The following is a 14,581-nucleotide window of genomic DNA, read 5'->3' on the forward strand; positions in this document are numbered from 1 at the left end:
GTTTCTCTCTCCACAGATGCTGCCTGACCTGTTGAGTATTTCCAACATTTTCTGTTTATACTTTTATCTACGTTATTACATGGACCATGTCTTTGGGTTGCTCTCCCTCCCTTCCCAGAAGTTTTCCCACCTATTCGGTAATTTTTTCGCCTGATACTTGCTCCAAACATGAGTGTGCTTACTGTTAAATCCCCTAAACTAACCCCATCTATGATTGAAATTGGACAGGGTGTAAATTGGCCATCTGACCCGAACCCATATTTTCATACTTGTTCCTTAGTTACTTGCATTCTTGTGTGCTTTGAAAACTCTAAAACATAAGAGAACATCATTATTTAAAGTATCATTTTATTCGCAAATAACTTTATAACTAGAATATTATAAACTGTTTTCTGTAGGGCAATGAGTGACTACAACAATGTTAGTAAATCAAAGCAATGGAGCCAGTTTCACCTCCATATGAAATCATTGTTGGCTCCAGCAAACTGAGAATTTCTGATTTGATTCCAAACAGTGGAATCCTTGGAGCCAATCACTCTGTTCATTTTGGAGTCAAAGGAACTCAAGGAAAACAAGTGGCTCATTCACCTCCCTTTCTTGGGAGTCACATAAAAGGACAAACAATGTAATGTCAAATAATTAATTACAAATTAGATATTTTGAATTTTCAATTATTGCAATTAAAGAAAAGGCAAGTGATTTTGAAACACTATGTGAATAGCCCCAGTTACTTTAGAGACATAGCTTCTTTACACCCTCTCAAGTATATTTGTTTGATATTGCCATAGGCTCTGAGAACGATTTGCAGTTATAACCCTTATAGAATTCGTCGCTCAATTGACATCAGTGCAGTGCAGTGGGCAATGCATAGCACGAGCTGCTGTGACATCAACACACTGTCAAAGCAACTAATCACAATGCAAAATTCTCACAGACAAGGAACCAGGAAGTGAACAAGCTCCTTTTATTCTGACTTTTCATGGGGAAAAGGTAAATCTGAAATAAAGATGAACAAACTTAAAAAAAACCATTTGTTAATTAAGTTTTAAAAATGGTAATTTTTCTTAAAATGGATAAATTTGACACTCCACAAAATCAAAATTAGTTTTTCAGGACCATAACGTTTGTTTAGCAGTCAATATGCTGTAAAAAAATCCAAAAAGGTCTAACGTTCAATGGGATATTTAACAGCGATATTACTGGGGAAGAGCCAAAGTTTTTGTCAGTTTCACTGATTACACTGATTGCCGGCTATGGGGATGGGGTACCACAGCGTAGTCAGTGCCTCGTGCATTGAATGACTGACCGCAACTTTAGGATTTCCGTGTTAGGATGCGCATGTGCTACATCCTGAAATTACTATCAGTTTCAAAGGGGTAATAACAGTGAGCGCTATTCGTTCACTGTTATTACCCATCACAAATTGCAGGCCATTGACCTTATGATAGATAATAAAAGTAGGTTGAGTTCTAAACTTAAGAAATATTAAGTCTGAAATTATGTTGTGAGATGAGAGTGTAGGAACACTTGGCAGATTGATCTGAAATTTCACTCCTGGCAATTTGAATGGAACTGTTACCCCACTGGAAATAAATTAGCAAACGGTTTTGTTAAAACAGCCAAGAGCAATTTCAGATGATTATGGATTTCCGATGAATATGGATTTCAGATGACTATGGATTTCAGATGAAAATGCTGTATTCCTATCCTTAGTATCTGTCTGTGCACTGTCAGAGCGGTTGTTCTAAATGCTATGGGTGAACTTGCATAAAGTTACAAAGAATACAGTATGTTAATTGTTGGCCAAACATATAGATGTAAAATTTCCATAACCTAGAACCCGAGAAACATGCAATAATAAACAGTATTCTGGTCATTTTACAAAAATTAGATTCTCCATGAAAAAAATCAGAAAGATGCATGGCACAAAAGTAACATTATTGTAGTAACTCCCCTCATGAGAGGCTCCAGAAATTGTAGGAGGATTTTTATCTGCAAAAAAAAGAAACAAAACTTTGGAATTGTTTTCAAAGGTTTCCAAGATCTAAATACATTGAACTTGATAATATATTTTTAGCAGAGATAAATAAAAACTGAATGCTGAAAATCTTCAACAAGTATAGAAATACTCAACGGGTCAGTCAACATCTGAAAGAGAAAATGTATCCATGTCCCCTTTCAGATATTGACTGGCCTACTGTGTATTTACAGCAATATTTTTATGACACAAACATGCACACACATCTGTTTATTTGTCTTAATGTTATAAAAGAAAATGAGCCCAGATTTTTAATTCCTGCAGAATTGGGACCCGTCTCCAGCAAGACAGGACATCCACCTGCCCCCAACCCTGGATGAGCTTCTGGTCTTCAGGTCATTTCGATATTGTAGGTGGACTCCTTGGCTGGATTGGAACAGAGTTTTGCTGTGACAAGCTTTGGAGGCCTGCCACAGTGCAAGGATGTAGGCAGCTCCCATACTGCTTTTAAAAGGGACAAACTGTTAAGACATTTTCAGTTTCTTCTTTGACCTGTGTAATCCATTGCTTTGTGGTTAGTTACACAGGCCCTGCCAGTAGGAACATAAGAGCTGAATACCACAGGAGAGGTGAACGTTTCTGTCCTTGGAATCAAGACAGCATTCAACTGATTAGGAGAGAACCGTTCCATGGCTATCATACCTGACATAGAGGAAGATGGTTGTGGCTTTTGGAGGCTAATCAACATTGCCCCAGGACGTTGCTGCAGGAGTTCCACAGGGGAGCATCCTTGGCCCAACCATCTTCAGCTGCTTCATCAATGACCTTCCCTGTAGTATAAGATCAGGAGTGGTGCTGTTTACTGATGATTGTACGATGTTACTTGCCCTTAACAACTGCCCTGCTAATGGGACAGCCCATCCCAGCCTACAGCAGGATCTGAACAACATCCAGGCTGGGTTGACAAGGGCAGGTAACATATATGCCAAGCAATGACCATCTCCAACAAGAAAAAGCCCAATCATCTCCCTTTGACTTTTACTGGCACCACCATCATCAAGAGCCCTTCCACCACCCCCACCCCCCCACCCCACCCAGCACCCCCACAAGCTCTGCAATAAACATCCTGATGGTTACCACTGACCCAAAACTGAACTGGACCAGTCAAATCAAAATCATCGCTACAAAAGTAGGGCAGAGACTGGGTACTCTGTGATAGCCCCTCAAAGCCTGCCCACCATCTACAAGACTCAATCAGGTGAGTGATGGTATACTCAGCACTAAACTGGATGATTGCAACTGCAACAACACTCAAAGCCCAGCATTATTCAAGGTAGGGAAGTTTGGTTGATTAGTGCTCCTGCCACTGAACTCAATATTTACCCCTCCACCATCGGCATACTATGGCTGCAGTAGGTACTATTTACTGGATGCACTGCAGAACCTGATGAAACTTCTTTTCATAGCGCTTCCCAGCCCTGTGAACTGAAACACCATGCAGGAAAAGTGCAACAACATAATGGGAACACCATCACCTCCAAGTTCTTTTCCAAATCACAAAACATAGAAACATAGACATAGAAAATAGGTGCAGGAGTAGGCCATTCAGCCCTTCGAGCCTGCACTGCCATTCAATGAGCTCATGGCTGAACATGCAACTTCAGTACCCCATTCCTGCTTTCAGGCCATACCCCTTGATCCCCCTAGTAGTAAGGACTACATCTAACTCCTTTTTGAATATATTTAGTGAATTGGCCTCAACAACTTTCTGTGGTAGAGAATTCCACAGGTTCACCACTCTCTGGGTGAAGAAGTTTCTCCTCATCTCGGTCCTAAATGGCTTACCCCTTATCCTTAGACTGTGACCCCTGGTTCTGGACTTCTCCAATATCGGGGACATTCTTCCTGCATCTAACCTGTCTAAACCCGTCAGGATTTTAAACGCTTCTATGAGATCCCCTCTCATTCTTCTGAACTCCAGTGAATACAAGCCCAGTTGATCCAGTCTTTCTTGATATGTCAGTCCCGCCATCCGAACTTGGACAAATATACTACTATTTCTTTATCACCACTGGCTCAAAAATCCTGGAATTTCCAAACACTGCCTTGAGAGCACCATAAGAACAAAGACTACAGCAGTTGAAAAAGGTTTCGACCACCTGATCACAGTAACTGGGGATGGCCGATAAATGTTTCTGTGCCATTGCCATAGAAAAACTGGACCAAAAGGCATCCTTGGCATTCAGGGTTGCAAAGATTCAAATGATGGAAAATACGGCCTCCGTTTTTATCTTGTTTCAATATGCCTGGGTGAGCATATTCTATGTCACCGGGCCTAAGTAATGAGAATGAGAACCAAGAAAGGAGACAATGAGGTATGTCCTTGAGCAGTTTTATGCTCCTGCTGCAGATCCACTGAGAAATTCAGATAGCTCTGCTGTATTTCCTAACTTCCCACACTTAAAGTGTTGTGTGCCATATCAAAAAAAAAGAGTTTAAAAGGAAGCAAGGGTGTAATTTTGCTTGTACAGAGTAAATATCCCTAACAGAAAGTACCAGGTTCATGAACCTTCTGAATTGTATATTTCCTTGTATTCTCATTGTTTTGAAAATTCTAAAACCTGAATATTTGCAACCATATTGAATTAAACCAGTCACTTTGATTAGGGCTGCATCAGTGCAGTGGCAGGCACAAAAACCTAATTGGAGATACTCAAACATGAAGTTGTGGGAAAGATGGGATGGATCTGGGAGGCAACAACACATTGAAGCCATTGGAGAGGAAGAGGAAGTTGGAGATGGGATTGTAACTTGCAAGGATAAAAGGGCTGAGAGGATTTTTAAAGAGGGGATGATGATGGTGATTTTGAAAGGGAGGGAGAAAATACCTGAGGAGGAGGAACCACTTCTAATGTCAGCTAGCATGGGTGCCAGGAACGGAAATTGGGCGAACAGCAGTTTGGTGAGAATGGGTTCAAGGGAGCAGGGGTGAGTAATTTGTACAAGATGAGCTTGGAGAGAGCATGAAGGGAAATAAGAGTGTAACAAAAGAAAAATATGTGATCATGGCGAGTGCAGGGGAGACTCTGGGGAGACTCTGGGGGTGGAGCGAGGAAGCAGCAGTGGCAGTGAAATGAATGGTCTGAATCTTAGTAACAAAGAGCTCGATGAGCTCCGTGCACATTGGAGGTGAGTTGAGGGGCCTGGGAAAGGTATATAGGAGATGGTTGGTAGTGGAAATAGGAAGCTAGGGTTATCTTTTCTCCCCAGGAGTATCCTGGTGTAGTGGGTGGTTTTGCCAGTGGTGAGTGAGGCCAGCTAGAACGGCATAGCAACAAGTGGCATCCTACATTAATGCAAATGGAACAGTACACGCAACTTGGCTGTAGTGTTGGTAGATGTTTAAAGCTACTACCAGGAGGGACAAGGTGATGATGACCTTCAGAAGGCTGGAGATGGTAAAGGAGGACATATCCCTGCACATACTTTGCACAAAACTTATTACTTGCTTATTGTTCTGATCAGATGCACTACCCTATAACCTGCAAAATGATGCAGCATACTTGCTGCTTGCACTCGGTAACTGTACTTAAAGTCCAGCAGAGTTTCACGTGTTGCTTCTTTGCGTATTCACTGGCATGGCCCATGAAGAAACCAACAGGTTCTTTGCAGGCAGTTCCCAGACACCTCACCTGGCATCACACCACTGGATCTTTTACGCACCAATTCAAAAACATCACTCTTCCCAGAGACATAAATAGTCTATTAGGCAACTGACTAGGTGATGAACTGAGCTTAGCCTTTCAGAAAATGCCCACTGAGCATGCAAGTTAGTTGGAGTCTTTTTGGAGAGTGCTTTCCAGTTTCTGACATGTGACAGCTAGGGTAGAGGAGTCCAACTCCTCTATATGTGGGGTGTTATTGCAAGGCTTCCAAATTCTGCAGTCCATCTTGGAGCAAACGGCAGCTCTAGGGACATCTTCAGGACAGCTTTTAATGGCAGAAGGCACTATACCAGTCTTTGCAAGCCCCCTGAATGCTCAAACTGAAGCCTTACAAGCTTTGGGCAGCAGGAGAACCTCCTCCATGAATAGGATATCAATTCAGCTTAGCCGAGAAAAATAGATAGCAAGACATCATGCTTACCTAATGAAGAATTAAAAGGATGCAATAGGAAGTCATTTTAGGCCACAAGAGAAACATAGAAACATAGAAACATAGAAAATAGGTGCAGGAGTAGGCCATTCGGCCCTTCTAGCCTGCACCGCCATTCAATGAGTTCATGGCTGAACATTCAACTTCAGTACCCCATTCCTGCTTTATCGCCATACCCCTTGATCCCCCTAGTAGTAAGGACCTCATCTAATTCCTTTTTGAATATATTTAGTGAATTGGCCTCAACAACTTTCTGTGGTAGAGAATTCCACAGGTTCACCACTCGCTGGGTGAAGAAGTTCCTCCGCATCTCGGTCCTAAATGGCTTACCCCTTATCCTAAGGCTGTGACCTCTGGTTCTGGACTTCCCCAACATTGGGAACATTCTTCCTGCATCTAACCTGTCTAACCCCGTCAGAATTTTAAATGTTTCCATGAGATCCCCTCTCATTCTTCTGAACTCCAGTGAATACAAGCCCAGTTGATCCAGTCTTTCTTGATAGGTCAGTCCCGCCATCCCGGGAATCAGTCTGGTGAACCTTCGCTGCACTCCCTCAATAGCAAGAATGTCCTTCCTCAGGTTAGGAGACCAAAACTGTACACAATACTCCAGGTGTGGCCTCACCAAAGCCCTGTACAACTGTAGCAACACCTCCCTGCCCCTGTACTCAAATCCCCTTGCTATGAAGGCCAACATGCCATTTGCTTTCTTAACCGCCTGCTGCACCTGCATGCCAACCTTCAATGACTGATGTACCACGACACCCAGGTCTCTTTGCACCTCCCCTTTTCCTAATCTGTCACCATTCAGATAATAGTCTGTCTCTCTGTTTTTACCACCAAAGTGGATAACCTCACATTTATCCACATTATACTTCATCTGCCATGCATTTGCCCACTCACCTAACCTATCCAAGTTGCTCTGCAGCCTCACAGCATCCTCCTCGCAGCTCACACTGCCACCCAACTTAGTGTCATCCGCAAATTTGGAGATACTACATTTAATCAGGGATAGTATTAAAGCCAAGGAAGTGGCATACAAATTGGCCAGAAATAGCAGCGAACCTGGGGACTGGGAGAAATTTAGAACTCAGCAGAGGAGGACAAAGGGTTTGATTATGGCAGGGAAAATGGAGTACAAGAAGAAGCTTGCAGGGAACATTAAGGTGGATTGCAAAAGTTTCTATAGGTATGTAAAGAGAAAAAGGTTAGTAAAGACAAACGTAGGTCCCCTGCAGTCAGAATCAGGGGAAGTCATAACGGGGAACAAAGAAATGGCAGACCAATTGAACAAGTACTTTGGTTCGGTATTCACTAAGGAGGATACAAACAACCTTCCGGATATAAAAGGGGTCAGAGGGTCTAGTAAGGAGGGGGAACTGAGGGAAATCTTTATTAGTCGGGAAATTGTGTTGGGGAAATTGATGGGATTGAAGGCCGATAAATCCCCAGGGCCTGATGGACTGCATCCCAGAGTACTTAAGGAGGTGGCCTTGGAAATAGCGGATGCATTGACAGTCATTTTCCAACATTCTATTGACTCTGGATCAGTTCCTATGAAGTGGAGGGTAGCCAATGTAACCCCACTTTTTAAAAAAGGAGGGAGAGAGAAAACAGGGAATTATAGACCGGTCAGCCTGACCTCAGTAGTGGGTAAAATGATGGAATCAATTATTAAGGATGTCATAGCAGTGCATCTGGAAAATGGTGACATGATAGGTCCAAGTCAGCATGGATTTGTGAAAGGGAAATCATGCTTGACAAATCTTCTGGAATTTTTTGAGGATGTTTCCAGTAAAGTGGACAAAGGAGAACCAGTTGATGTGGTATATTTGGACTTTCAGAAGGCTTTCGACAAGGTCCCACACAAGAGATTAATGTGCAAATTTAAAGCACATGGGATTGGGGGTAGTGTGCTGACGTGGATTGAGAACTGGTTGTCAGACAGGAAGCAAAGAGTAGGAATAAACGGGTACTTTTCAGAATGGCAGGCAGTGACTAGTGTGGTACCGCAAGGTTCTGTGCTGGGGCCCTAGCTGTTTACATTGTACATTAATGATTTAGACGAGGGGATTAAATGCAGTATCTCCAAATTTGCGGATGACACTAAGTTGGGTGGCAGTGTGAGCTGCGAGGAGGATGCTATTAGGCTGCAGAGTGACTTGGATAGGTTAGGTGAGTGGGCAAATGCATGGCAGATGAAGTATAATGTGGATAAATGTGAGGTTATCCACTTTGGTGGTAAAAACAGAGAGACAGACTATCATCTGAATGGTGACAGATTAGGAAAAGGGAAAGTGCAACGAGACCTGGGTGTCATGGTACATCAGTCATTGAAGGTTAGCATGCAGGTACAGCAGGCGGTTAAGAAAGCAAATGACATGTTGGCCTTCATAGCGAGGGGATTTGAATACAGGGGCAGGGAGGTGTTGCTACAGTTGTACAGGGCCTTGGTGAGGCCACACCTGGAGTATTGTGTACAGTTTTGGTCTCCTAACTTGAGGAAGGACATTCTTGCTATTGAGGGAGTGCAGCGAAGATTCACCAGACTGATTCCCGGAATGGCGGGACTGACCTATCAAGAAAGACTGGATCAACTGGGCTTGTATTCACTGGAGTTCAGAAGAATGAGAGGGGACCTCATAGAAACGTTTAAAATTCTGACGGGTTTAGACAGGTTAGATGCAGGAAGAATGTTCCCAATGTTGGGGAAGTCCAGAACCAGGGGTCACAGTCTGAGGATAAGGGGTAAGCCATTTAGGACCGAGATGAGGAGAAACTTCTTCACCCAGAGAGTGGTGAACCTGTGGAATTCTCTACCACAGAAAGTAGTTGAGGCCAATTCACTAAATATATTCAAAAGGGAGTTAGATGAAGTCCTTACTACTCGGGGGATCAAGGGTTATGGCGAGAAAGCAGGAAGGAGGTACTGAAGTTTCATGTTCAGCCATGAACTCATTGAATGGCGGTGCAGGCTAGAAGGGCTGAATGGCCTGCTCCTGCACCTATTTTCTATGTTTCTATGTTTAATCCCCTCATCTAAATCATTAATGTACAGTGTAAACAGCTGGGGCCCCAGCACAGAACCTTGCGGTACCCCACTAGTCACTGCCTGCCATTCTGAAAAGTACCCATTTACTCCTACTCTTTGCTTCCTGTCTGACAACCAGTTCTCAATCCATGTCAGTAATGGAACTTCCATTGGTCCTCAAAATTATTTACTAAACCTCCTACATTAATTTTGTCTGCAAATTTGGGCACTACTCTCTCTAGCCCTGTATCATTAATATATGCAGTGAACAGAAGCATTCCTAGACAGAACTCTGTTGGACACTACTACCCATTTCCAACCATTCTGAGAAACTGTCCTTCACTTCTAGCCTGTGTCCTCCCTTCAACCAGTTTTTCATCCAATTTTGTACCCTCCCTCTAATTCCGACCTTTAATATTTTCCAATAGTCTCCTGTGTGGCACTTTGTCAAAGGCTTTCTGAAAGTCCTTGTACACCACATCCACTGCATTTCTCCCATCCACCATATGGCATCTCCTCCAAGAACTCTATTAGGTTTGTCAAGTGTGATCTTCCTTTCTGATATCTGTGTTGGCTGCTTCTAATCATTTTATCTACATTTAGATATTTAGTAACGTCACCTTTAATTAAACATTCCAAATGTTTTCCTGTCACAGATGTTAAACTAACTGGCCTGTAATGCTTGGGCTGGCTCTGTCTCCCTTTTTGAAAATGGATATTATATTGGCTATTCTCCAGTCCCTCAGCACACATACACCTGCAATAGAACCTTGAAATATAATTTCTTCAGCCTCTGCTATTTCTCTCCACATTTTATTTAGGATTTTAGAATGTATCCCTTTCGGTCCCAACACTTTGTTCTCCTTTAATTTAATTAACTGCTCTAATATTTTGCTCTTACTTATTACCCTCATTAAAATATTGAGTTCCAGGTTAGAATCATCTTGACTTGGGAGCTTGTCCTTTGGTGGGGTGGGTGGCTGGAGTGGAATCATGTACTAATACAGAATTTAAAGGTATGCAGCAGTTTAAAGTATCTGTGAGGTCAGCTGGAGGGCACAGGGTCTGCTGCTTCTTGAATACAGCTATGGAAATGCTGCTGGCGGTGGTCAAGCAAAGGAGAGAGGCTCTGTTTGGAAGAGACTGATGCAGGCCTCCAAGGAGAAATGCTCAGGGCAATAGAAGCTGACCAGAGCAATAGGTGCCTATTCTAACACGCCATCTGTGACCACGCAGTACTGAAAAATTGTTAGATGGTCTTCCAGGGTGATGCAAGGTAAGAAGATCCAGCTGCACCTTCCAAGGCTGCACGCTATTAAATGTCGCCACCACAGACAATGATACCACCCTCATCATGATAAAGTTCTTGAATTGCTGACCATCAATACCCAGGAGGTAGTGCCTGTTAGCATATTCATTTTAGGTTGCATGCTTTGAACTGCATATTACTGAATTCCCTGGTGGGCCAGCTCATAAGAGCTGAGTGAGATAAGCAACAGTTGGCAGTACAATTGGTCTCCACGTTGTTGAGTTAGGAAATGCAAACTAGCCTAGGATTTCCTCTTCCAATTACTTATCCAGTGATCCCTTCTGGAAGTGTGAGGACACTGGATGAGGGGTTGATTCTGAAGTTCTCCAACAGTTGATCTGGTCTGTTGACACGTGCTATCAAAGCTCATATTTGAGAAAAAAACACTTGGGAGCAAAGGACACCTGGTATTTGTAAAACTGTATACAAGTAAAAAATGAACACTTTCAGGAGATGGATATAGAGGAGAAAATTTAGTGGCAAATTAGATGAAAAAACCTTGTAGAAAGGATAACAAATTGTCCAAAGAGGTTGACTTCTGTAACAACAGAGGACACATTGATTTCTATAAGTTTGCGTGTTTTGAACACTTACTCACAATACTTTTATACGATATTTTAAATCCGTAGACAGGTCGTGACCGATTGTGCCGAAATTCTATTATAATAGTACGTCCAAAGGAGGTTAAGTCTACTGGCGATGACAGTTGTCCATGATATTTTCCCAGAATAACAGGAGGAGATTTAGCAGCATCATAAATGACCAACTTATTGTCTGCACTGTTATTGGTGTCCTTAAACTTCAATTCTTCAAGTTTCAAGGTAATCTATAAAATAATAAGAAAATTTAACTGCATTATGCCAGTTTACAAATAGATTTTAATTTAGAATAACTCTTTCCAGTCATGACTGCATGATAAATTTAAAGTGAATTTAAGTCAAGGGGGGAAACATTCGGGTTGTTTGCACCTCCCATTAGTGCCCTAATGGGCGCAAATGACTTTTCAACTCGGTACGGCACCACTACCACCTCCTGCAAAATTCCACAGGAATTTAGTGGTAGCGGTAACCGATAGCGCCCCGGTCCTATCAGTATTGCCCCACGCCACTGTGCTGGCGATGACAACATCATTACCATTACAGTGACCCGTTTTCACCCCAAACAATAAATTCACTAGTGCCTCGTGACACTGCTGCGGGTGATGACAGCGACAGCTTCATGGGGTGCGTACCAGGCTGTATGCCGTTCATGGGTGAAAATTAAAGGGGAGGTGTGGCAGCCAAAAGAAATCGCCGACTTACCAGTTGCAATCTTCTTGTTTGAAGATTGCAGGGTCCATGCCGCGATGATGCAGCCTGGCACTCCGCGTGTGTGCCGGGCTGCTGCCACAGCACCCCACTCCTTGTTGGTCCTGCAATGGCCCCGTTTCCCGCCCGCGGAGTCGGCAGCTTGGCTTTTAATGGAAGGAAAGGACCCTGTCTATGCGGCAATACTACGCAGTCCACCGCATAGCGCTGCAAACTTCACGTGGCTTTGTGCCTCGGTCCCGCCCCGAGAGGAAATGCAGCATGATATTTTGTGCTGTAGTTCCTCTCATGGGCGGTAAGCCTAATATAGCTCGTGGAGCGGGACCAAGTTCTGCCTCCAAGGTGTTTAAAATATTTGAGGAAATTGAAATGAATGTTAAAAGATGTGGGAAGTGTGCTAATAATATGCTAAAACATTCCATATAAGATTATATAATGGAGCTGATGAGGAACACACAATTTTATCATTGCAAATACAGGAGTTTAATGCAAACATATTAATTTATTCATTAAAAATGACACACCTGTATTTTCTATCTTATACAGTTAAAACTAAAGCACTGTTAATTGGATAACCCCCCAGAAAGGGGCGCAGGGCTCACGATGCACTGATTGAAATGCAGACAGAACACCAACATTTGTGCTGCCTGCGCATTACTATGATTTCTGCATGCCCCGCACTGTTCATTGGGTGCGTGCATCAGCAGGGGGCCCAATATTGTGAGAGCCTGGCACTATTTAAAGCTAGCCTGCACCTTTTAAAGCTAGCCTGCAGTACTTAAAACTAGCTTGTACCTCTTAATGGGGAGGTGCATTGTGGCTGCTGGAGGTGTTGAAATCATTGGGGATAGTGTGCTATGCAACAATCAACAATTGATGAACATGGGCCAGAGCATGCACCAAGATTTTCAGATGCTGCACTGGAAGTCTTGTTTGAAGAGGTGGAATGGAAGAGAGATGTCCTGTATCTCAAGGGGGCATCCAGGCACTTGTTCAGGAGGCAGTGGCAAGAGATAGCCGAGGAGATCAATGCCAGGAGTATAGCCCCAAGAACATGGATGCTGTGCAGAAAGAAGTTTAATAATCTCACATGAGTGGTGAAGCTCAGTGGATGCATCTTCAACTGTTGTATCCTATCAACTGCCTCAGCCATTGCTCAATCCACACCCCCATCACTCACCTACCAATAATCTCGATCAATCAGGATTCAATACCTCAGCTTCACACATGTAGCACCATTGCAGCCTCAAACCCACATCTGACATCTTTCACACACTGCCAGCTATTCAACCATGACACCACATCACCCATGACACTCACTGATACACTTCCCCCTCTCTTCCAGGAGAATATGGCACACAACTGGAGGCAGCAAGAACTAAGTGGAAGGCAAGAGGCATCCCTCATGTTCTAACCCCCATGGAGGAGATGGTGCTGAAGGCACCAGTCTATGGGAAGGGTCATTGCGGTCACCAGTGGTGCCGAAGTGATTGAAGATGAGGGTATCTGCATACCTAATCCTCCTTCTCTGATCCCACTTCTCCCTCATTCCACAAACACTTCTGACTGAGAAGCTGCTGATGGTGTAATCATGCACTTCTTACTTTCTCCTCTTCCTACATCACAACACTACCCTTGACCTTTTTTCCTTTCAGATACCCAACAATTGCAACCTGCCCAGGCAATGCGATGACAGTGACGATCAAGAGACACAGTCATGCAATTTCACAGTCGCAGTCACCAACTCAGATACTGACACTGCGCATAATTTAGAGGATAGATAGAGAAAGCTGGGTCTGCACATGATGAGACACCAGTACGCTGCAGCCAAGGCAGGGGGATGGATAGTACAGGTCTCAGAGAGCGAGGTCACACACTAATTGTGCTGCAGAGAACTCAGATGATATATTTGATGGGCCAGGCTACAGAAGAAGGCTGATAGGTGTACACACCCAAATGCTTGGTACACAGAAAACTCTGCCAGAAAGCCTGCATTTAATGTCACGGAGCATGTAGGTATCTGACACAGGGCTTTCCAACATGGAGCCCATCCTTTCCAACATGGAACAAGTGGCTACGTCCATCAGTATCTGAAGGCCAATATCTCAGCTTCTATTGCAGCACAAGCAGCATCCACCCAACATCCACCATCTGGGTGTTGCAGTGGAAACTCAGACTATTGACATGGATTCACAGCTTGCTGTCATGCAATCTCAGGTTGCTGCCATGCAAGCTCAGACCGCTGCCATCATGGCTTTAGAAACTACTGTTCAAAGGGGCTTCCAGGGCATCACAGCATTCCAGCAATCTGCTCTCCAACAGAGTACTAGAATTGCTGAAGCACAACGCCGGGAGAGTGGCAGTGACTGCTGCTCAGCTACCAAGCATTTACCTGCATGATGCACTGCCTGTGCTCACACACCAGCTGCACATTGAAGGAGTGGAATCCCTTTCAGTTCAGGTACATGGCAGAGTTGACATGAGATGCACACAAAGTAATGTGCGTGCAGTCAATGGCACCCTGCATCATGGGGAAGCTGCAATGCTTGCAAATCCTTATGCTTGCTCTGCCATCTTTTCTCTGGTAAGAGGGAACGAGTTGAAGTTGTTTCTCTTTCCATGAGAGATGTTGCATACATCTCCAGCAGCAGCCTGGAAGAAGCCAGATGCATGGAAGTTCAGAAGCACAGTCACCTTGACAGCCACAGGCAATGTTGTCCTTGCCCTGCTCTGAGATTGGAGTTGTGGCTGCAGCAGGTGTCAGATTTCAGTGATGCTCTCTTTAGTGATACGCAGATGTC

At 43.7% G+C, this 14,581-nt stretch overlaps 1 protein-coding gene across 9 annotated transcripts in view; it reads right to left on the minus strand.

Annotated features, from left to right (window-relative positions):
• Nucleotides 1–391: 391 nt before the first annotated feature.
• The window catches only part of LOC139279957 (low choriolytic enzyme-like), a 630,591-nt gene continuing 616,401 nt past the window's right edge, over nt 392–14,581 (minus strand). For 7 of the 9 annotated variants that reach the window (XM_070899317.1, XM_070899318.1, XM_070899311.1 and 4 more), the window contains 2 exons: nt 11,068–11,299; nt 392–1,992 (listed from right to left, as the gene is read on the minus strand). In XM_070899317.1, coding sequence (XP_070755418.1) covers nt 1,874–1,992; nt 11,068–11,299 — 351 coding nt within the window. In that variant the 3' untranslated portion in view covers nt 392–1,873. Of the gene's footprint in view, nt 1,993–11,067; nt 11,300–14,581 lie in introns of those variants that run through there. The other 2 variants (XM_070899312.1, XM_070899319.1) reach the window with 2 other exon arrangements.

The sequence above is a fragment of the Pristiophorus japonicus genome, chromosome 14, assembly GCF_044704955.1.
Source record: "Pristiophorus japonicus isolate sPriJap1 chromosome 14, sPriJap1.hap1, whole genome shotgun sequence".
NCBI lineage: Eukaryota > Metazoa > Chordata > Chondrichthyes > Pristiophoridae > Pristiophorus > Pristiophorus japonicus.